Source organism: Lampris incognitus, chromosome 1, assembly GCF_029633865.1.
Source record: "Lampris incognitus isolate fLamInc1 chromosome 1, fLamInc1.hap2, whole genome shotgun sequence".
In the NCBI taxonomy this organism is placed as follows: domain Eukaryota; kingdom Metazoa; phylum Chordata; class Actinopteri; order Lampriformes; family Lampridae; genus Lampris; species Lampris incognitus.
This window is the reverse complement of record NC_079211.1, coordinates 139,545,805-139,570,104: the sequence shown is the minus strand read 5'-3', so window position 1 is coordinate 139,570,104 and position 24,300 is coordinate 139,545,805. Positions and strand designations below refer to the sequence as shown.

The following is a 24,300-nucleotide window of genomic DNA, read 5'->3' as shown; positions in this document are numbered from 1 at the left end:
ACCATACGCCCTTGCAGCAGCTGCAAGGGTAGCTTGTAGTGCCTCGGATGTGTGGGCCACAACTGCACAGTCATCTGCGTACTGTAACTCGATGATGTGCTCAGATGTCATTTTTGTGACCGCTTGGAGCCTACGGATGTTAAATAGGTTTCCATCTAGTCTGAAGTCCACAGTAACCCCACTGTCCTTCCTGATTTCCTTGTGGAGCAGCAATGTCACACACAGGAGGAATATGTTGAAGAGAACTGGAGCAAGGATGCACCCCTGACGTACCCCGGTGCACACCCTGAAGGGCTCGGATTCCTGGCCTCCAATGGTCACACGTGCCATCATCCCCACGTGAAATCTTTGAAGGATGTTGACAAACTTTCGTGGACAGCCAAACTTCAGGAGGATGTTCCATAGGATGTCCCTGTTGACTGTGTCGAAAGCCTTTGACAGGTCGATGAAGGCTATGAAGAGGTTCTGATGTTGCTCCCTGCACTTCTCTTGGAGTTGCCGTGCTGTGAACACCATGTCCACAGTACTCCTATTCCTCCTAAACCCACACTGTGACTCAGGCAACAGCTCCTCTGAGATGTGTTTTACCAGCCTGTGTAACATGAGTTTGGCCAGGACTTTTCCAGCAACAGCCAGTAGTGAAATGCCACGGCTGTTGCCACAGAGGGACTTGTCTCCTTTGCCTTTATATATGGAGATGATGTTAGCATCCCTCCACTGCTGAGGGACAGTTTCGTTCTTCCATACGTGTGAGATGAACAGGAAAAGTGCACGGGTGCAGAGGTAGCCTCCCTGTCTAAAAATCTCTGCAGGGATACTGTCAGGGCCAGGGGTCTTGTTATTTTTCAGCGACCTAACTGCACAATGAACCTCTTCAAAGGTTGGTGGAAGGTCAAGGTCTTGGATGGTGGGGCGGACAGGTAGTTCATCCAAGATCGAGGGATCTGTTGGGGAGGGCTGGTTCAAAAGAGTCTCAAAATGTTCTGCCCATCTTTTTGTGATGAGTTTCTGGTCCTTTATGAGGGTGGTACCATCATCAGACTTCAGGGGGGAGACAGAGCAGTTTCTTGGGCCGTAGATGGTTTTCACTGCATCATAAAAGTTGTGCATATCATTTCTATCGGTATGGGATTGTATTTCATTTGCCTTCGATATCCACCACTCATTCTGCAGGGCACGCAATTTTGACTGCACCTCTCTCCTGGATGCTTGCCATTGTTGCCGGAGTGTAGCTGATGTGGGATTGTTGAGGACAGCACTGTGTGCTTTATGCATGCCTTTGAGTATGGAAGTTATTGTGCCTGTGTTGTCATTGAACCAGTCCTGGTGTTTTCTGCTCTTGTAACCGATGGATTGGGATGCTGCCTTGTAGAGTCTGGAGCTCACGGAAGACCATTTCCTATCAATGGAATCATCCGTGCTCAAGAGAAGCTCAATGTCTTCCAGGTTTTCAGCCAGAGAGAGGCGGAGATTGTTCTGGACCTCAGCCTTTTCTAGCCGGGTACAGTCAAGCCTCTTCTTTCCTGACCTTTGGAGACGAACAGCAGGGCGTACCTCCACCTGGAGCCTGGTCATGATGAGCCGGTGATCTGTCCAGCACTCAGCACCTCTCATTGCACGAGTGAGTAAGACGTCTTTTGTATCAGCACGTCTCACAATGATGTAGTCCAATAGGTGGCAATGTTTGGAGCGTGGGTGCATCCAGGATGTTTTGTGCTTATTTTTTAAATGGAAGAGGGTGTTTGTGATGGTCAAGCCATGCTCAGCACAGAGGCTTAGGAGGCGCAGTCCATTTGCATTGACTTTCCCAATGCCATGCCCACCAATGACACCACTCCACACCTTGTTGTCTTTCCCCACTCTGGCATTGAAATCGCCCAGCAAAAAGATCTTGTCCTCCTTGGGTATATGACGGAGAGCCTCATCTAGTGACTGATAGAAGCGGTCCTTTACGTCATCCTCTGATGGCAGTGTTGGTGCATAGGCACCTAGGAGGGTGGCATAACGTTTCTTGGCCAGAGGGATCCTGAGCGACATGAGCCTTTCACTTATGCCAATCGGTGTTTCAGTGAGTCTTGATAGGATGCTGTTTTTTATTGCAAATCCCACACCATGCTGATGTTGTCCTCCTGCAGGGTATCCCTTCCAGAAGAAGGTGTAGGTGTCCTCCTTCAGGGAGCCTTCATCCAGGAACCTGGTTTCACTGAGTGCAGCAATGTCAATATTGTAGCGATTGAGTTCCGCTGCAATTAGTGCAGTCCTTCGCTGAGGTCTTTCGGCATTAACGTCCAGCAGAGTTCTTATGTTCCATGTTGCCAGTTTAAAGGGAATTATTTTCTTTTTTTTATTTCGACCGCAGAGTGGAATGTCCCGATAGGTGCGGTAGCCTATCCAGGATGTTTTGAGTGGGCAATGTTTAGGCCACCTTTTCTAGGCCCCTCCCCAGTTGGGGTGAGCAGTGTGGCTCCTAAATAGGGCTGCTCAGACACACAGGGGTCTGCCGAGAGCAGCTGCCACTCAAGCCCAGCTGCTGGCGACCATGAATAGCCCTGTGCCGCTGGCGTGCAGGGGTCTGATTAGGAGCTTCCAGTGCATTCATACCTGCTCCCGTCACCAGACACCCCATCGCCGCCAGACTTTATTCCGGTTGCTGGTCTCACCGAGGCAGAGGTGGATACCTGCGCAAAGAGATTATTTACAGTGCTGCTGGGGGTGCGCATGTCCCAGCAGCACTTCTTCACTGTGAGAGGGTGGGATCTGGTGGCAAGGGGGGCCCAAGACGACCAGCACTCTTCCACAGCTGCAGGAGGCTGCCGGAGCTCCAGTCTGTCAGAGGACCGCCTATCGTGCGCCGCCATGCACATTGCTTTTCTCTCAGGGTGTGCTCCCCTAGCCTTTGTCGTCCTACACTTACCCACAAGGCAGTGGGACAGTGGTTGGTCAATGCCAGGGCGTATCCACTTCACATGGGCCTGCGCATTAGACCTCTGGGGACCACTGTAGCTCCGAGATCCCCTACAGTTTAGCCAGGGACCGCAAGGTACCCAGTTACCGTGTGTGGCCACGAGGAGGCACTGCAGGAGTCTTGGCGGTAGAGAGGCTATGTACCGGCAGGGGAGACTTACGCACTCGGCTCCTCTTTTCACCCCCACAAAGAGGGCTAGCCGGCGGCAGTAGCTGAGAGCAGAGTGTAGCAAGCAGAAGCAGCATGCAGCATGCACTAACTACAAGCACTACTACCCCAGTATTACTGCACTGACGCATCACACACGCCCTGTGCATCACACACACACACACACACACACACACACACACACACACACACACACACACACACACACACACACACACACACACACACATTCACACCTAGGGACAATTTAGTACGGCCGTTTCACCTGACCTACATGTCTTTGGACTGTGGGAGGAAACCGGAGCACCCGGAGGAAACCCAGGCAGACACGGGGAGAACATGCAAACTCCACACAGAGGACGACCCGGGACGACCCCCAAGGTTGGACTACCCCGCGGCTCGAACCCAGGACCTTCTTGCTGTGAGGGAATTATTATAATAATTATTATTATTAGGGCCCTGCGATGGACTGGCGGTCTGTCCAGGGTATCTCTCCGCCTGCCGCCCAATGACTGCTGGGATAGGCTCCAGCATCCCCGCGACCCCGATTGGGATAAGCGGCTTGTTGGATAAATGGATATATATATATATATATATATATATATATATATATATATATATATATATATATATATATATATATATATATATATATATATATATATATATATATATATATATGAGCACGGTGGTTAGCGCTGTTGCCTCACAGCAAGAAGATCCTGGGTTCGAACCCCGGGGTTGTCCAACTTTGAGGGTCATCCCAGGTCATCCTCTGTGTGGAGTTTGCATGTTCTCCCAGTGTCTGTGGTGGGTTTTCTTCCGGGTGCTCCAGTTTCCCCCACCATCAAAAAGCCTCGCATGTGAGGGTTTATACTCCTGTCTGTGCGCCTGACCGAGGCAATGGCAAAAGAGCTGGAGTTGGTCTCCGGGTGCTGCACGGCGGCTGGGCACCGCTCCCAACTACACAGCTAGGTTAAATGCAGAGGAAGAATTGCCCCACAGGGATTAATAAAGTAGTAAAAAGAAAAATATATATATATAACGTTTTTTTCCGAAACCGCCAATGGTGTTATAAGTGCTCAACTAATGAGGAGCGGAATATCAACATAGATACAGGAGAAAAAGAGTGTGCGACGCACGAAACAGGCCTGTACTGCTATGCATGAAACCTTTTTTCCCCTGTATCTGTGTTGATATATATATATATATATATATATATATATATATATATATATATATATATATATATATATATTCAATTCAATTTTATTTGTATAGCCCAATATCACAAATTACACATTTGCCTCAGTGGGCTTAACAGCAACACAACATCCTGTCCTTAGACCCTCTAATCGGATAAGGAGCAACTCCCTAAAAAAAACCTTTAACAGGGAGAAAAAATAGGAAGAAACCTCAGGGAGAGCAACAGAGGAGGGATCGCTCTCCCAAGACGGACAGCGTGCAATGGATGTTGTGTTCACACAATTTACATAATACAACATTGAAAGAGGATAACAGAATTATAATGGACATAACATTTATGAAGAACATGATGCACAGGATGCCAAGCAGTTTCCACATGCCAACGGAGCAGTCCGGGACCCAAGCCACGCCACCAGCATCATCATGTAATAAAAGAAAAACTTATGTGAGGAGTGGGAGGGCAGGCAGCATCCAAATGGCGCCCACCATCACCACGGAGACCTGGGAGGAGAACCGACTGCACGTGCACGCAAGAGAGACTCACATGACACCATTCAAACACAGAAAAAGAGAAAGGAGAAGACGTCATTCAGAGCGAGAGAAAAGACATGTTAGAGAAGAGAACAGTTTGCAAAAGTCATTAGCCATAATCTATTAAGTCATCAACTAGTCATAATCTATACTCTGTAATCTATACTCGATAATCTCGTCGGCAGAACAGTGGTTGGTAAATTCATTGAGACAGAAAACCAACCCGCCATCCAGTACAGGTTGTGAAGGACCCAACATAAAGGCAACTAATTGTAAGCTAAGGCAAAAAGATGAGTTTTAAGTCTGGATTTAAAGGACTCAACAGACTCTGATTGTCTGATGGCAGCAGGCAGGTTATTCCACAACAATGGAGCCCGATAAGAAAAGGCCCTGCCACCAGCTGACTTCTTTTTAACTTTGGGTACACACGGGAGCCCTGTATTTTGAGAACGAAGAGCTCGAGATGGCATGTAAGGTTTAAGGAGATCAGACAGGTAGGATGGGGCAAGCCCATTTAGGATTTTATAAGTCAGCAGAAGCACCTTGTATTCTGATCTAACAGGGATAGGAAGCCAATGAAGGGAGGCAAGAATTGGCGTAATATGGTCAAATTTCCTAGTTTTAGTTAGGATTCTAGCAGCAGCATTCTGAACCATCTGAAGACTTTTAGTACTAGAATGTGGCAGACCTGAGAACAGAACATTACAGTAATCAAGTCTGGATGAAACACATGCATGTATTAGAGTCTCTGCATCAGCCACGGAGAGAAAAGACCGAATTTTAGCAATGTTACGTAAGTGAAAAAAGGCAGTCTTGGTGATTTCTTTAATGTGCTTATCAAAGGAAAGGCTGGGATCAAACGTAACACCAAGATTTTTGGCTGCCGCACTTTGTGAAACCACACAGTTGTCGATTGTTATCGTTACTCGATCAAATTGGTGTCTGTGTCTAGCAGGGCCAATGACTAGCATCTCGGTTTTATCTGAATTTAAAAGCAGAAAGTTAAGTGACATCCAGTTTTTCACAGTAGCGAAGCAGGCCTCTAACTTAGTGATTTGAGTATATATATATATGTGTGTGTGTGTGTGTGTGTGTGTGTGTGTGTGTATGTATATGTATATGTATATGTATGTATATATGTATGTATATATATATATGTATGTGTGTGTGTGTGTATATATATATATATATATATATATATATAATCCAGTGAGTCAAGTAAATTCTTTATGAGACAGTACAGGCCTGTTTCATGCCATAAGCAATCATCAGCTGTCAGAGCAGGTTTATTGACAGCTGGTGATTGCTTATGGCATGAAACAGGCCTGTACTGTCTCATGAAGAATTTACTTGACTCACTGGATTATTTTGCTCCTTATTCATTAAGCACTTTCCCTACCACTGAGTGTTTCTTTTGACAAAGTTTTATATATATGTGTGCGTGTGTATGTATTAGGCACAATGTTGTGAAGCAAATAGTATGAAAGTCATTGTAAGAAGTGTAACAAATTGACAAATTATGTGCCGGTTGATTGAGTTGTTTGAAAGTATTAAGAAGTTAAATACTATGTTTACTGTCCTATCATAAAACCGTGTCTGCCTCTGAACCACGATGTCAACGAAGGCTGCAGAATCTTACATTTAGTCCAGCGAAAACAAGAGCTCGGTCTGCAAAGTTTCAGCGCCGAAGTAATTTAAGAACTCTTGGCCTGTAAGGGCTTCATGCAGCTGGCGTGTTTCGCTGGCGGAGCCAGCTCACGGAGCGTCCCATGATGAGACCCCCCCAAACACACACTAACCGGCGGCGACTACAACAGACCGGAGGTGCGTCAAAGTAGAAATTTGTTCATAAATCAACCCTGTTTTGGAAATGAACTCAAATGTCTGAATGAAAAGGGGCTTTCTTAGGCTCCTAGTTCTTGCGTGGATGTGAACCTCTCCTAGATGACCTCGTGAACTTTGAAAATTCCATTCACAGCAGGTCCAGCAAATTCCTGCAGGGGCCCAAGGGCCTACCAGAGATTCTCATTCACATTCCTGCTACATCTTCATGGTCTGTTGCAAATGCTTGTAAATAAAAAGCAAACCGCTGGCAGCCACCCAGGGCTCGGCCTGCCCAGTAGCTTTCCAGCGAGGCCGTGCAACTGATATTAATGAACGGGGCATTCCCACAGGTTAAATCGAGCAGTCTTGCCTGAAACATTAAAAAGGTCTAAGCATGCCTGGTGGTGTGTCAAGTACAGACACACCACCACCAGACCCGACGCTTCACAGAACAGACATTCTTCATCAAAATACATCAGCTTTTTTTTTTTTTGCAGATCTCAACAAATACCCTAAAAGCGAATGAGAACATAAAAATAATAAGTTTTTGGACAATTGTTACCAGATATTAAAATGAAATACTACTGCGAAGATATGGTAGCCAACTTGTTTTGGGGGGGGGGGTAACGTAGCCCCATTATAACTGCCAATGAAAGGAATTAAAATGCATGCAACGTGCAATGTTTGCACCTGACTAGTGTGGAAAGGGAAAGCTGTACAGTATGGATCAGGAGGTCGAGCAGCTTGTCTGGTAACTGCGGGGATGCTGATTCAATCCTCAGTTACTCCTTGCAAAAAAAAATGTTGACGTGTCCTTGAGCAAACACCCTAAAGTGCTCCTGGTGAGGTGGTTGTTACCTTGCATGCTTAACACTGCCATCAGTCTGTGTGTGTGTGTGTGAAGTGCGTGTGCATGGGTGAATGTGAGGCATTCATTGAATGTAAAGTGCTTTGAGTGGCTGTTGCAGCCAGAAAAGTGCAATATAAATGCAATCCATGCAGAAACAATAAACTGGCCAGTCAGGTTTAGTTACACATAGATGAAGGGACTGTGAATGCCCCACAGCTCTCCCCTACTGATCAACGTACAGAGCAGCCAACAGTTCATAGTCAGCATTTCCAGATGTATCATCTGTAGTATAACAGCCACGCCAGCTGATATCAAAGGGGACATGCTTAGTGTGTCCTCAGTGCTGTTGGGTCCGTGTGGGGTTCCTGCTCAACATGTCATCATCGTCATCATCAGTTCTGTAACCTATGGAGGTCGTAGGAGCACAGCCGGATGCCTCAACAGGTTGAGTCATCATTGTGTTTCAGTAGGCGGGGGGGTACTTGGTGGTCCCTATCTCCTCTCCAGGTATGGATGGCCGTTGGTTCACAGAGGAACTCATCCGGCCTTTGGCAGGTTTTGTTTTTAGTCCTGCTGGGTGTCCACACACCCTCAAACCAGGACGCTCAACGTGTAGCTGTTTGTTAAAAAATTAAATATTTGCATACAATCAGTTTCTGCTTGACCGCTGGATGGAAGTCGATTCTAAATAGTTCAGTTACATTCAACACCTCAGCCCCCCCCCCCCAACAGCCCTTTGCTTTGGTAGATTTCACTTATTACTGACAGACAAATTATTAAAAAAAAACATGTTTTAGCAAAAGAAAACGTTTTCATCTGCTTACAAGAAATACGTACTGCTCATTTAGGAGCATCATTTCTGTCATTTCAGGCCACGTAGAATCAAAAATATGAAACAAACATGCTTGAAAAGTGAAAAATATACATATATATGAATCACATAAAAACCAATGCCCACCTGCACGTTTCTGACCAAACCTTTTCTCTAAAGATTCAACACTGTGTTGTTAACCAAGGATTGTTCAACATGTAGCCGGTGTTGCACCGAAGTCTGTGACCCCTCGGATTATGTGACCCTTCCTTTAAAACACTCTATTTCTGCCACACCCCCAGATGCTAAACCCAATTTTAACCACGCCAAACCCTCATCTAACATCAGATGTCTCCAACCCAATATCTCCAACCCAACCATCTCTAACTTTATGCCTAAATTTAACCTCATCTAAACTGCCGTTTTCTGTCTGAAAGAGTGTTTGAGTGGACGGGTCACATGATCTGATGGGTCACAGAATGTGGTGTAACACCCGGCAGCGAGTTCAGAAAACAGTCTCTAAGGGAATAAATAAAGGATTAATAATAACAAGATGGAATCTTTGAATAATTATCAATAACAATTAGCGTTACATAATCGATAAACCAGCCCCCCCACGGGGGAGAGATAGGCGCCCCTTTACCAAAAAGGATTTATTTTTCTAATTCTTCCGTTGACTTCAGTGGCGTGAGGGCCGCGGACTGGGACCCAGCGACATTTAAAACGCTTTTATGTCGACATTTCAGAATTTGAAATGCGTTTTTAATGGAATTTCAGTACACAAGACGCTTTTATATCGGGGATTTTAAAATTCCGATTGGTTTTTTTTATGTCGAAATCTTTGAATTTGGAAGTATTGGCTGCGTGATCCCGCTGCTAGGCGGAGTGTGGCCGCTAGAGGTCCCCGGACACGGAGCCGGGTTAAACTCGGGTTACTGGGGTTGTCAACGGCGTGTCCCGCCGGACGGGGCGCAAGCGCACCGGGCTTTGATTTGAGCGTCCCTGGAAAGCGGACGGGACGACGCGTTCAAAATCGCCGCAGCGTTTCCTTCCCCGCGGAACGGACGCGAACCGCGACCCGGCGCGGCGGATCAGAGAAGTGGTGGAAGTCTCTAGGGGGAGGCCCTCTGTGTGCGTGGGAGGGGGGAGGAGGAGGAGGAGGGGGGGCGCGTTCATACACCACTTGGATCTGCGTGTTTGCTCGTTCCTGACTTCCCAGAGCGATTCATTTAGCTACTGAAGTCAACTCACTTTATAAGTTCCGATAAAAGGATCAACCAAAAAAAAAAAAAAGGAGACATTTTGTGAAGTTGAAAAGAGGAGTAATGTTTTGCCGAAATCAAACGGCGAGAGCCACCGTCGCCCGCGGCTCTGCCCTTGAAATGGAGATACGGCGAGGGAAGTTCAGAAGGAGCGTTTTCTTGGACACATCACAGGTATAATCTGGAATTGTCCGCCTGCTATCACTATCACCACTACCCCCCCCCCTTCTCTACACAAACGCAGCATGGGGTCGGGTTTCTCTGTTTACAACTTTCTCCGCTCTTCCCTCTCCCTCCTCCCCGCTGGGTTTAATATTCCTCTCCCAGCCTGCTCTTTGAATCTGAGAGAAACGCCGCTGCTGCCGCTGCAGCTGCAGCGGCGTGGACTCCGGTAATGCCTCGCTTCAAATGGGGACGGATAAAGTCATCGGGGCCAAATTGCGACATTATATCGTTTTTGTTTTGGTTTTCTTGTTTTTGTTTTTTTTCCCCTCATTTAAATTCAACCACGTCGGGACAATTATCCGTGAAGGGATGGACACCAAAAAAACAAGTACAAATGAATAAAAACAGCGCATCAAAGTTGAACCGTAACAGATTAGAGTTGTGTCTATTCTGACGGAGCGTGGCCGGTAACGCGGCGCGCATCTGCTTTGTGCCAAGCGGCCCGTGTCAACATCTGCTTCTCGTTAGCCGCTGTGTCGGCGGGGCAGACAGGTTTAGAAGGGCTGACTTCGGATCTAACCTACTAATTATTGTTATTATTTCTTTCTCTCTCTTTATTTGCGGACACGCTTTTGATTGGAAGATCGCTCCCGACACACGTGCGTGCGCGCGTTCTCCTGAGCGCCTCAGTCACTGCAGGGCCTGTGCAGGACTGGGGTTACGTTTTGGGAGATCTGGGCCTTTTTGCTGATCAGCGGTGGACACACGTGTGTGTCTGTCAGGCTGATGTTGTATCGCACTCTTAAGATGCCGTGTGGTTTAGCTAAAGCTCAGAATGGCGGGGAACCAACTCAGTTAGTGAAAGGGATGCTTAAGCAGTCTAAAAGTGGTGCAATATACAGCAAATGGGGAGGGGGGGGACGTGGTGTGGGGGAGGGAAGGGGGAAAGGTATTGATTCTCTCTTGCTCCAGAATGTGTAGCACATACACTTTGTCCGCATGTGCATTTTCAGTACTTTTTTATAATTCATGTCACAGAAGATCTCCACTGACCCCCCCACACACACACCCCCACACTCACCCCCCACCCCCCAAGGAAGTCAAACGCTGTCCACCACAGCTGTATCGATCTGGTGCTGGAATGGAAAGGCTGCGGTGTGCTCTCTGGGTACTGGGAGTTAATGTCTGACCCAGTACATGAGCTCATGTACCCCCCCTCCCCCATCAGCCTTTCCGTTCCCGGAGATGCACTCATTTCACCTTGCTCTCTCTCTCCTGTTTATCCAGGCAGAAGTAAAGGGAGAATAAAGCCTGTCTGTCTGTCTGTCTGTCTGTCTGTCTGTCTGTCTGTCTGTCTGTCTGTCTGTCTGTCTGTCTGTCTGTCTGTCTGTCGTCGGTGCGGCAGACAGTGCAGATGTTTGCCATGGAGAGCGAGACGCTTAATGAATTTGATTAGAAGAGAAAATGTTTTTGCGCGTAGAAGTGTTCATTTAGTGGTTGAAGATGATGCTTGCTGCTAATTAAATACTCATACTCAACCCCCCCCCTGTTTTTTTGCTGACCAGTTTTTGCGCGAGCCTATCAGTTATTTCTAACCATAGAAAAAGCTATGAGAAGTTCTTCATTTGTATTGCTTTCACCTTTCCCACCTGTTGGTTGAATCTGATTAAGATATTTTGTTCTTTAACAAAATAATCATGGCTTCTTTGATTCTCCAATCTGCTCTCTGCTAGGCCTGCTGGGGGTCTCCGCCACCATTACTAATGGTAATGATCCTTTTTCTGTGTGTGTGTGTGTGTGTGTGTGTGTGTGTGTGTGTGTGTGTGTGTGTGTGTGTGTGTGTGTGTGTGTGTGTGTGTGTGTGTGAAAGTTCTTGCTGCCATGGTGAAATCGGTGTGTGGCATATCAATGAAGCCGGTTGCAACAACACTTTGAAAAGATCCCTTCCGGATAGCCAAACTGCCGTGACCCGGACCCTTCCCACACCCGACACCTCATCCGGCCCCACATACCACGTGGAATGATGGCGCTTGGGCGGTCCGCTCCTGTTTGCCAGATCTGGGCCAGAACCGAGCCGTAGCGATGCCGCATGTGCCACATATTGGCCAAAGGTGGCCCATATTTGTTTTGGGATATTCGGGCCATATTCGCCATTTTCCACAAGGGCCACTTCAGGGTCACATCCACAAACATTACATGTCGCCGAGAGCACCGCATCTCTGCCAGCAAAGGCCCACATTTGATTTGGCATATTTGGGCCATATTTGCTATTATACATGTGGGCCACTTCAGGCTCACATCCGTTTTGTCAGGGCCAGAAAACGGCCATCAGGGCCGCATCACTGCCTGAAGCGGCCCACATCCGGACGCTATCCGGGCTCTCGCCAAACGCCAAACACGGTGACGTCACAAGCGTGCGTGTTCGTTTACAGTTCTGTTTTTGTGCTAACTTCGTGGCGCTTAGAACTTCCTGTTTAAACATCAACCGTAATCGGTCTGAAATGTCTCCAGCTGGTATCTTATCAGCGGGATCAAACGTTCAAAGTTGAGACTGCTGACGGAGTAACAAAAGACTTTGTTGTCGTGTGTGCGTCATTTGCCGGAGCAAATCCAGATTCACCAGACTCTTGTTTCTCATACGGGCTTTGCTTCTCGCGTGTGGGAGGAGGCTGAAAATGCCCGCCGAGGCCATGTTAATCGCCTTCACTATGGAGGTTAGTGTTGAACCGTGTGCTCTTGCAGACGCCGGGGCCCAGTGTGGTCGTAACCGAGGAGGGGGAAGGCATTAAAACAGTGAAAACAGTAGGCCTATTCTAGTCCTGATTTGTGTGCGCTTTCGAGGGGCCCGATTATCTGATCGTTGTGTTGGCCATCTCGTGCCTGTGTGACGTCATCACCATACCTGTTTGTGTGGCGATTATGTATATGAGTATTCTTGTGTGGATTTATCTGTGCATGTGTATTTTTTTTTTTTAAAAAGCATGCATGGAGGAAAGGGGGTGATGGAGGGGAAAAAAGGGAGAGGAAGTGGGAGAGACCGAAACAGGCAAGGTGATTGCATACACATATTTGCCCAGTAATCTCTTCCCTCATCTGCCCTGCCGCTCCTCTGCCTATGTCCGTGCAGAGAAAGACATCTGCTCTCTAGATCCCTCTCTCATCCACAACGCCGCCGGTGCTGCCGGGACGGCTGAAGCCACCCGGGGCCGGGCGTGCAGTGTGGGAGCTTAGAGAGCGGGGTGGTTACGGAGGTGGAGGTGGAATGTGGTCTTGCACAACTTTCCAGCTCCCAGCATGACATTTAACCTACTGATGGAGCCACTTTCTACCAATGTGGCCACCGCCAGCTATGCAGGGCCAGGAAGTGGTGGAGAGTGTGTGTGTGTGTGTGTGTGTGTGTGTGTGTGTGTGTGTGTGTGTGTGTGTGTGTGTGTGTGTGTGTGTGTGTGTTTTGGTAAGTGATGACACGCCCGTCCTCCCACACACTCTCTCAGTGTGCAGGCCTGTGTGGCGGGGTCTGGGAGCCTGCTGCTCGTAGCGAGTAAAAGCTTTTACAGCTCCAGGCTGTGGTCTGGCTGGTATGGTGCTCTTCGCTTCACCCCCACCCTGCACATCCACACACACACACACACACACACACACACACACACCCTTGTGGTACCAAGCCGAGCATGTTGGCGGGGTATTATGGGTGTTCCCTGCGCCCAGTATCTTATTCATTCGCCCTGCAAGGAATGTTTTGGTCAAACCGATACTTGCGGTCGCTCCTTTTGTTGAGATGTTTTATTAATAACCACTAATCCAGCAGCTCGGATGGACGTGAACTCCCGTGCTTTTCTGAACTCGGTTCCGGCTGTGGGAAATGTTCATTTCCAACTGTTTTTCCAATTTGTTTTCAGGTATTGGGGTTATTTTTTTTGTCAGCGGATGCTTTCTCCTTGCTCCGTCGCTCCTCGTTTTGGGGAAACGGCGTACGTCTTCTGCAGACGCTGTTCAGATATGTGGTTGTGCTCGGGGTCAGACCCGTCACGCCGCGGCCCCGCAGTGTGTGTTTTATTGCTGAAGCTCTTTCTATTCGCTGATGGAGATAATGTGAGGAACCGAGACGGTTTGTGTTCACCTAGCCCTCCAATACACACACACACACACACACACACACATCTCTCTCTCTCTCTCTCTCTCTCTCTCTCTCTCTCTCTCTCTCTCTCTCTCTCTCTCTCTCTCTCTCTCTCTCTCTCTCTCTCTCTCTCTCTCTCTCTCTCTCTCTCACACACACAACACAGAGCTAATGAGAGGTCATGTAGATGCTGCCAGGACAACACTGCTGCCAGCAGAGAGGAAGCGCCTCAGACTGTCAGCCCACTGAGGAAATCGTTTTCAAGGAATGCCAAAAAAAATCCCCCCCAGTCCCCCCCCCTCTCAAGGCCGCTCTGTGTACCAAGTCAACAATGGACCGTCATTGGTCCTCTGTAGCCCAAAACGAGGCCCCGTCTTAGGCCGTGAATGCTCGGCGAGGTTGTTGGGAGGCTTGGGGTTACTTAAAGGCGGAAGACTCGCATTTCATCCACAACCGAACGGCCGATGTTGCCGAGCCAGATTTTTGGAGAATGGGCTGTTCAGGGGCCATGAGAGAGAACCACGACGGACGTTTAGCCCAGTCCATCCAATCAGACTGTCTAGTGGGAGGTAAATCTGCTTAATCTCTTAGTGTGTCCACCCTTGGGGCTTTCTGGCCTGTTGAACACCGCAGGAGTCCAGGGGAGATGCAAGGAACAACAGTTTGCTTTTGTTTTTGTTTTGTTTGTTGGAATTTTCCCCCTTTTTCTCCCCAATTGTACCCGGCCACAATTACCCCACTCTTCCAAGCCATCCCGGTCGCTGCTCCACCCCCTCTGCCGATCCGGGGAGGGCTGCAGACTACCACATGCCTCCTCCGACACATGTGGAATCGCCAGCCGCTTCTTTTCACCTGACAGTGAGGAGTTTCACCAGGGGGACGTAGCACGTGGGAGGATCACGCTATTCCACCCAGTCCCCCCCCCGAACAGGCGCCCCGACCGACCAGAGGAGGCGCTAGTGCAGTGACCGGGACACATACCCACATCCAGCTTCCCATCCTCAGACACGGCCAACTGTGTCTGTAGGGACACCCGACCAAGCCGGAGGTAACACGGGGATTCGAACCGGAGATCCCCGTGTTGGGAGGCCACGGAATGGACCGCCACGCCGCCCGGACGCCCCCAAGGAACAACGGTTTGTCCTTTTTGAGACCCTTCCTTTGACAAAGCTCCATCACTGTGGCTGTATGCATGGAGGCTGTATATATCAACCCATGAATATAACTGTTCTAGTCAGGCAGCCTTTGGGTAGCCGTCATAGCGAAGTACTGTGAAAATGAGAGCCATTACGGACGCCGTTCCCCATCAGTGCTTCCACGCGTAAAAAAAACTGCTCCTCACATGCTGGGTTCGAAGAAACGAACTGCTTCCTGCTATTCACTTTGTGATGGCTGCTGGTGGCCTAATAATACCATTTAAAAGAGGCACTCAAAGCCATACTGTTCACTCTTACTGATCTCAGATAGTCCAGGTGTTTTGTACTTGCACACAAGCCCAGTGTTTTGTTTCTTGTTGTTTTTTCATCGTTCTAGTTGACCTCCAAGGGGGTTACATGGTCGTCTGTCCCTTAGAGACGATGGAGCCCTTGTTTCTATGGTGGCCTCATTGCACGACACGTGACTTCCTTAACATTGTAGTTATCATACAGCCTTGCCTGATGCATGGTGTCGCATGTTGGTCTTCACTTTGACTCTTTTCATCGCCGTCCAGAGGAAAGACGTCAGAATCCTTGTCGATTTTTGTGTTGTGCTCTGAAGGTCTCCGTGATTTGTAATCTCGCACGGTCCGGTCAAATGAAGGTTTAAATTTTAACATGCAGGGCGTCCGGGTAGCGTAGCGGTCCATTCCGTTGCCTACCAACACCGGGATCGCCGGTTCGAATCCCCATGTCGTCCCTACAGACACAATTGGCCGTGTCTGCGGGTGGGAAGCCGGATGTGGGTATGTGTCCTGGTCGCTACACTAGCGCCTCCTCTGGTCGGTCGGGGCGCCTGTTCGGGGGGGGGGGAGGCTAAGGGGAATAACGTGATCATCCCACGCGCTACATCCCCCTGGCGAAACTCCTCACTGTCAGGTGAAAAGAAGCGGCTGGCGACTCCACATGTATGGGAGGAGGCACGTGGTAGTCTGCAGCCCTCCCCGGATCGGCAGAGGGGGTGGAGCAGCGACCGGGATGGCTCGGAAGAGTGGGGGTAATTGGCCGGGTACAATTGAGGGAGGAAAAAATGGGGGGGAGGATCCCTCAAAATAAATAAATTAATAAATTCCACATGTGCACACAGAACACAGACACACCCCACTGGCAGAAAAGCTACGTCCTCTTGCCCCAGCCCTCCTCTTGCCTCCTCCGCAGGCCGCAGGACGGCGCAGTGCACCACAACCTTATCTTGTTTAGATCTCGCGTAGCCGACGTGCAGTGGAAAATAGACGGTGAGAGAGAGCAGAGCACCGGCACCGGCACCATGAAGTTGAAGGGGTTTGATCTGCGGGGACGATGACTATAATTTAGTTTCGGGGATTTCGGTGGTTTGTGGATACGTCGATCTTAAGCCTTCGCCAGTGGGGGCTTTCTCTTTTCCCATCCTCCCAAGTGACTCTTTGGTTTTGTGCTGTTTGAAATGATATACCTACCTTCACACCACAATCACCTGAGCGTGGACGAGGTGTGTCTTTCTGTCAGGCCCTGCGTGCACGTTTGTCGGGTTTATCCATGTGCACAGCTTGACATTTAAATATGGTACGAGCCGGCGTACGCATGTGGGTAAGTGGTAGCCGGTGTCAGGGCACCTTCACAGCTGAGGTCTTTTTTAACTGGCGTTGTAAGTGAACCACACACACACACACACACACACACACACACATGTATGCATTTCCATCATAGAGCTGTGTTTAGAGCCGGGGCGCTAATAGAGAGCGCAAAGATAGATTATGAGACATGCTCGCACACGGCCGGGGAGGAAGTGACTCATGCATACTGAAAGCACGCAGTTCCCACTCGCTCAGCAAACCTCTGCGTTTTTATACTTTGCACGCCCCCCCCCCCTCCTCCCTCACACTTCGGCGGTGTGGAGAATGGTTGCTGTATTTGCAAGTCGTCCTGACTCATTCAGGGTAGTCACTCCTTTTGTCGGTCTGTGGGCCACTGTTATAAATGAACACACCTTCAGATTGAGGCGGTGACTAAGTGGCTATGTCTTCTCTCAAACAGGTGGGCTTTTTTTTTTTGTTTTTTGGACATGCACTCTTGAGTCGGGCTGTCGCAGACGGTGACTTGATTTTCAGACAGATGGATAGATATGGGGTGGCATCATTACGTGACACTCTCCTGGATGGGGAGCTTCCTCCATGTGTCATCAGACTCGTTTCAGACAAGCACTGCCTTGCCTCGACGGGTGAATGAAACGCCGGAATCACAGATTCAGTCTTTTTTGGGGGGGGGGGGTTGTATCCGGCCCTGCTCTTCCGAGCTGTCCCGGTCGCTAAAGGGCTGCAGACTACCACATGTACCCCCCGATACATTGTGGAGTCGCCAGCCGCCGCTTTTCCCCTGACAGTGAGGCATTTCGCCAGGGGGACCCAGCGTGTGGGAGGGTCACACTATCCCCCCCCCCCGAACAAGCACTCCGACCGACCAGAGGAGGCGCTAGTGCAGCGACCAGGACACACACCCACATCCGGCTTCCCACCTGCAGACCCGGCCACTCATGTCTGTAGAGACCCCCTGACTGAGCTGGAGGTAACACGGGGATTCGGTCCGGCGGCAATGGAGTAGACCACTACGCTACCCGGACGCCCCTAGATTCAGTAATTTTTAACAAACCGTATAAGAAAGACACAGAGCCAGGACTCTCCGGTTCCTCCATACCGCTTGGCCTCCTCCGCCTACCCAGCCGATGTGAATGGCGCCGCTGAGGCGCTCCAGCAGCACCTCGCAGTGGGTTATTTAGCACCGAGCCGTCGCATCATCGAAGAACACCTCCTGACAGCGGCGTATTGCTGATGTGCTTGTGCCTTGTAAAAATTTCAATTATAAAGATAAATGGACTGTGCCGGTTGATTGGAATGAAGAGGGCATGAAAATTATATCTTTAGGGAGGGGAGGGGAGGGGAGGGGAGGGTTATTTACAAGAGGGAAATGGTGGTATTGAAGAGACTTGAGAGAATCATTATCTCCATATCTACTTTCCTCATGCACTAAGCGCTCATGTCCCCCCCCCCCCCCAGTTTCATTTCCCTCTATCTACCTCAGCGCTACCCTACCCCAAGAGAGCCATGCTATCTGGGCCATTTGGTTTGACTGTGGCTTTGGCACCTTGAAATAGCAGGGAAATCAGTCTTTTCCCTTTCTCTTTTTCCCTCCCCGTCATGTACCGTTGTACCAACCTACTTTCCTGATCTAGATTACGCTGCAGGACTCACCCGTAACAGGAAAAAAAAATTGTGTTTTTTTTTCCCACCCTCCTTTTATTTCCGTCTTTTCCACCGTTTTTCCTTCTATATCTGTCCATCCATGTACAAAGCTCAGCCTTGACGTGAACCGTAATTGCCGTACGTGCCAGCAGATCGCGGAGCGTGGATGGAGCGTGGCTGGCCATCGACTTCCTTTTACAGGGAAGCTTTTTTATAGCAAATCCGTTGTTGCCCAATTTTTTTTTTTTAACTTTTTTTATATTGTTTATATCTTATACTTTTGTAATTTTACATTTTAGCTCTTTATATTTGTCTTTCATCGCCTTATTTGAACTGTTTTTATCATAATCCTTATTTTATGGGCTCTGATTCTGCACGTTTTGATTATGCGCCTGCTGATTTTATTCTGACCTTGTTTTACCTTGCTGTGTGCAGCGGCTCCGGCGTTATGTCCTATATTTTTATTTATTGTGTTTTGTTGTGTAAGGCACCTTGTACCATTGTTCAGAGAGGTGTGGTATGAATAGTTTATTTTTTTTATGTACGTGTTTATTTATTTATTTTGAGAGACTTTATTGATCCCCGCGGGGGAATTACACGCGGCGTTTAACCCGTCCTAGCTGTGTGGCGAGGAGCGGTGGGCAGCTGCGGCACCCGGGGACCAACTCCACTTCTTCTTTCCTTTGCCTTGCTCAGGGGCACAGGCAGGAGTATTAACCCTAACATGCATGTCTTTCTGATGGTGGGAGGAAACCGGAGCACCCGGAGAAAACCCGCCGCAGACACGGGGAGAACATGCAAACTCCACACACAAAGGACCTTGGACGACCTCCAAGGTTGGACAGGCCCAGGGTTTGAACCCAGGACCTTCTCGCTGTGAGGTGACAGCGCTCACCACTGCGATACCGTGCCGCCCAGTTATTATTATTATTATTGGGCTTATTGTTATTAAGCCCACCGGGAAGAATTGTTGATATTCATGAATGTTTACCTCCTCCTGATGGACATGTCAACACGAAGGTTCCTCTGAATATCACGGTGTAATACTGATAACTCACCTCATTCATGCACACTCACACTCTAGTATATAGTCTCTCTCTCTCTCTCTCTCTCTCTCTCTCTCTCTCTCTCTCTCTCTCTCTCTCTCTCGCTCGCTCGCTGCAGTGTCTTGCTCACCAAATTAAGTCGCCATATGCTATGCAAAAAAAACTGTCGAAAAAGCTTCCAGATATTGGACAACTCCGGCTCTCTTTGTAAATTCAAACTCATGCGGTGCTTTCGCATTTATTTCTCCGCTTCCTCCCGTTCCCTTGTCCCCCCTGGAACAACACTTATTCAAAAATAAAGCTGGAGTTATTTACCACTACTTATTTCTCTCAGGCCCAGATCCTGAGAGAGAGAGGGAGCAGGATGCAATCAGGCGATGATTCGGACCGCCTGATTGGGTCGAGCCGGCCGATATGTTTTGTTCCGTAACGGCTCATCTGTGATTTCCGCGTTTATTTCCATTCAGTTTACTATTTTATTTTATTTTAAGCCCGGTGAAAAGGAAACTGAAGATTCAATTTCTGTTGCGTGTCAAGGGTGGATTTTTAACCTCTTGCTTATTTAAGTGTACTTGTTTCTGCACGGCAGGTTTGCGGATGAGCGGCACTAGTACCAATACGTGCGGCTCACACCAGCCCCACGAATTTGTTCAAATGTCGAGTTTATGCTGTAGACTTCGTTTACGTGGGACGAGTCATTAACCGCCAGACTGGCACGCTCGTTTCGCCTGAGGAATCGGGGGGGGGGGGGGGGCATGTTTCTGCCGGTACAGTTTACATTACTTAACCTGTTTTTCCTCCTCCCTCCCTCCCTCCCTCCTGTCCTACGCTACTCCTTCCATCTCCGTCCGGACAAAGATGCGTTTTCATGCGCCCTGCCCAGCACATGTCATACCCACCTGGCTGTTGTGAAATCAACGGAGTCGGGGCCCCTCTTTCATGCAGAGGAATGTAGGGAGAGAAACGGGTACGGAGGGATGTTTTTTTTGGGGGGGGGGGCTCCAACATGCCCGTTCCTTGACTGATCTGATTAGTTGTTTTCGTAATGCTGAGTTGCTCCCTCGGTATGGAAGTTTTTATTGGACTTTATTATTTGTAACCCGCAGAAGACAATCCGCAAATATGTACCGTGAGCCACAAACATTTTCGCATTTGTGAAAATGCTTGCGGATCATGGTACAAGTTACAAGTAATAAGGTCCAAGAAAAACTTCCATTCCTTTGAAAGAAGACAGTGATCTGAACTGAGCAGCCCACATGCCTGAAGGTGTACGTCTCTGCATCGGCGTTGACTGACTTAAAGGTTTTACTGTGCTGGGCGTCCGGGTGGCGTGGCGGTCTATTCCGTTGCCTACCGACACGGGGCTCACTGGTTCGAGTCCCCGTGTTACCTCCGAGCTTGGTCGGGCATCCCTACAGACACAATTGGCGGTGTCTGAGGGTGGGAAGCCGGATGTGGGTATGTGTGCTGGTCACCGCACTAGCGCCTCCTCTGGTCGTACAGGGGGCGGGGACTGGGGGGAATAGCTTGATCCTCCCATGCGCTACGTCCCTCTGGTGAAACTCCTCACTGTCAGGTGAAAAGAAGCGGCTGGTGACTCCACATGTATCGGAGGAGACGTGTGGTAGTCTGCGGCCCTCCCCGGATCGGCGGGGGGTGGGGGGGTGGAGCAGCAACTGGGATGGCTCGGGAGAGTGGGGTACAATTGGGGAGAAAAAGGGGGGGTGGGGAAATCTTCTCCTGTGCTGTCTCCCTGACCATGGCTGAGAGAGTTGACAGAAAGGACACAGAGGATGCCAACTACAGGAGATTTCCCTCTCTCTCTCGTGTGGATGCAGGGGGCAGGTGTCGGCTTAGCGAGGGCAGTGGGGTCACTAGCGGCTGCCTGCCCCCCCTGTCCGTGCTGTCGCCCAGGCCTGCGTTAACTTGTGGCAGACTTTGTGTTTCCAGTTGTTGCCGTGCCGTTCAGGCTGTTTTCGTTATCTTCGTCGCCTCAGCTTGCCCCCTGTCCGAGCGTGTCGTAAAGTTGTGTGTCGTTACAGCGCTGACCGGGTGTGTGTGTGTGTGTGTGTGTGTGTGTGTGTGTGTGTGTGTGTGTGTGTGTGTTTTAAACTATTTGCTTTACAAGTGGCCCTGATATTAAAATGTTTAAATCTCACTCTCTCTCTCTCTCTCTCTCTCTCTCTCTCTCTCTCTCGCTCTCCCTCTCTCTCAGTTCAGTTCAATGATGCTTTATTGGCATGACTGCATTAATTACAATGTTGCCAAAGCAGGTGACAGCAAAACAGGTCAACAGAGTACCAAGCAAACCAACAACAAAACAACAAAAAAAGGAAAAAGGATTAGATGGAATTGGCAGAAACATGGGACAGTGCTTGAAAAGCAGCCGACAGTAATTGAGAGTGCTCTGGTCACTCGCTGACCCCTGGGCTGTGGCACTCTGACACACATACTGTGCCGCAAGGTGTGTGCACTCTTGGCCCTCTCCTAAAATAAGTGGCCATTGTTCTTTCTCATTCAGGAGAAGAAAATCTGGAATCTGATTTTTAAATTTCTCCTGGTATTTTTCTCTTGTGTTATTTCTCTCTCTCTCTCTCTCTCTCTCTCTCTCTCTCTCTCTCTCTCTCTCTCTCTCTCTCTCTCTCTCTCTCTCTCTCTCTCTCTCTCTCTCTGTCTCTTGCTCTCTTTCTTTTTCTCTCTTGCACTATCTGTCAATCTCTTGTGCTCTGTTGCACTCTCTCTCTCTGTTGCTCTCTCTCTTTCTGTCTCTTGCTCTCTTTCTTTTTCTCTCTTGCACTATCTGTCAATCTCTTGTGCTCTGTTGCGCTCTCTCTGTTGCTCTCTCTCTTTCTGTCTCTTGCTCTCTCTCTCCCTCTCTCTCTCGCTCTCTTTCTTTTTCTCTCTTGCGCTCCCTGTCAATCTCTTTCTCTCTTGCGCTCGCTCTCTTGCGCTCTCTCTCGCTCTCTCTCTCGCTCTCTCTCGCTCTCTTGCTCTCTCTCGCTCTCTCTGTCTCGCTCTCTGTCTGTGTGGCTGTATCTATAATGGTCATATTTCCCAAATTCATTTCTAGTATGTTTTGGTTGTCAGTATGAGAAATTATGAGAAATTGCCTACCTGATGTTTTTCTGCAGGTGTTTCCAGATATGGATCAATTCACACACACACACACACACACACACACACACACACACACACACACACACACACACACACACACACACACACACACACACACACACACACACACACACACACACATATATATATACACTCACTGGCCACTTTATTAGGTACACCTTGCTAGTACCGGGTTGGACCCCCTTTTGCCTTCAGAACTGCCTTAATCCTTCGTGGCATAGATTCAACAAGGTACTGGAAACATTCCTCAGAGAGTTTGGTCCATATTGACATGATAGCATCACGCAGTTGCTGCAGATTTGTCGGCTGCACATCCATGATGCGAATCTCCCGGTCCACCACATCCCAAAGGTGCTCTATTGGATTGAGATCTGGTGACTGTGGAGGCCATTTGAGTACAGTGAACTCATTGTCATGTTCAAGAAACCAGTCTGAGATGATTCGAGCTTTATGACATGGCGCGTTACCCTGCTGGAAGTAGCCATCAGAAGATGGGAACACTGTGGTCATAAAGGGATGGACATGGTCAGCAACAATACTCAGGTAGGCTGTGGCGTTGACACGATGCTCAATTGGTACTAAGGGGCCCAAAGTGTGCCAAGAAAATATCCCCCACACTATTACACCACCACCACCAGCCTGAACCGTTGATACAAGGCAGGATGGATCCATGCTTTCATGTTGTTGACGCCAAATTCTGACCCTACCATCCGAACGTCGCAGCAGAAATCGAGACTCATCAGACCAGGCAACGTTTTTCCAATCTTCTGTTGTCCAATTTTGGTGAGCCTGTGCGAATTGTAGCCTCAGTTTCCTGCTCTTAGCTGACAGGAGTGGCACCCGGTGTGGTCTTCTGCTGCTGTAGCCCATCTGCCTCAAGGTTCGACGTGTTGTGCGTTCAGAGATGCTCTTCTGCATACCTCGGTTGTAATGAGTGGTTAGTATTTGAGTTACTGTTGCCTTTCTATCAGCTCGAACCAGTCTGGCCATTCTCCTCTGACCTCTGGCATCAACAAGGCATTTTCGCCCACAGAACTGCCGCTCACTGGATATTTTCTCTTTTTCGGACCATTCTCTGTAAACCCTAGAGATGGTTGTGTGTGAAAATCCCAGTAGATCAGCAGTTTCTGAAATACTCAGACCAGCCCGTCTGGCACCAACAACCGTGCCACGTTCATAGTCACTTAAATCACCTTTCTTCCCCATTCTGATGCTCGGTTTGAACTGCAGCAGATCGTCTTGACCATGTCTACATGCCTAAATGCATTGAGTTGCTGCCATGTGATTGGCTGATTAGAAATATGCGTTAACGAGCAGCTGGACGGATGTGCCTAATAAAGTGGCCGGTGAGTGTATATATATATACACACACACACACACACACACACACACACACACACACACACACACACACACATTGCAGAAATACTTGCATGTAGTATATAAATACTTGTTTTTGTTGCCTCTTCTTTCCGTTTTCTCTTGCTTTTTGTGCTCGTGTTTGTCTTGCTGTCTCCTTTTTTTCTACCGTGTTTGACACCCTTTGAAAGCGCGGCTCTGCAGCTCGTCTCTGTTGTGGATAATTACTTTTTCTCGCCTTGGAAACCAAACCGGTCAGCATTTCGTTACTCGGCAGTCACACTTGTCCTCCTCTCAGTGGACTCACTCACGAGCCGTTATCTTATTTAGACGCGCGTGTCAAGCGTGTGTCTTGCAGCTAGCTGCATATTTCTGCAGCTCTGTGGGGCTGCCTGACCGTGAAATGTTGTTTCTGTGGAAAAACAGGCCGGTGTCGGACAATAAGCG

General features: G+C 48.8%; 1 protein-coding gene across 3 annotated transcripts in view; it reads left to right on the top strand.

The window, feature by feature from the left end:
- Positions 1 to 9,556: 9,556 nt before the first annotated feature.
- The window catches only part of rtkna (rhotekin a), an 86,307-nt gene continuing 71,563 nt past the window's right edge, over positions 9,557 to 24,300 (top strand). For all 3 annotated transcript variants that reach the window (XM_056283197.1, XM_056283236.1, XM_056283229.1), the window contains exon 1: positions 9,557 to 9,791. In XM_056283197.1, the coding sequence (XP_056139172.1) occupies positions 9,681 to 9,791 (111 nt within the window). In that variant the 5' untranslated portion in view covers positions 9,557 to 9,680. The remainder of the gene's footprint in view (positions 9,792 to 24,300) is intronic.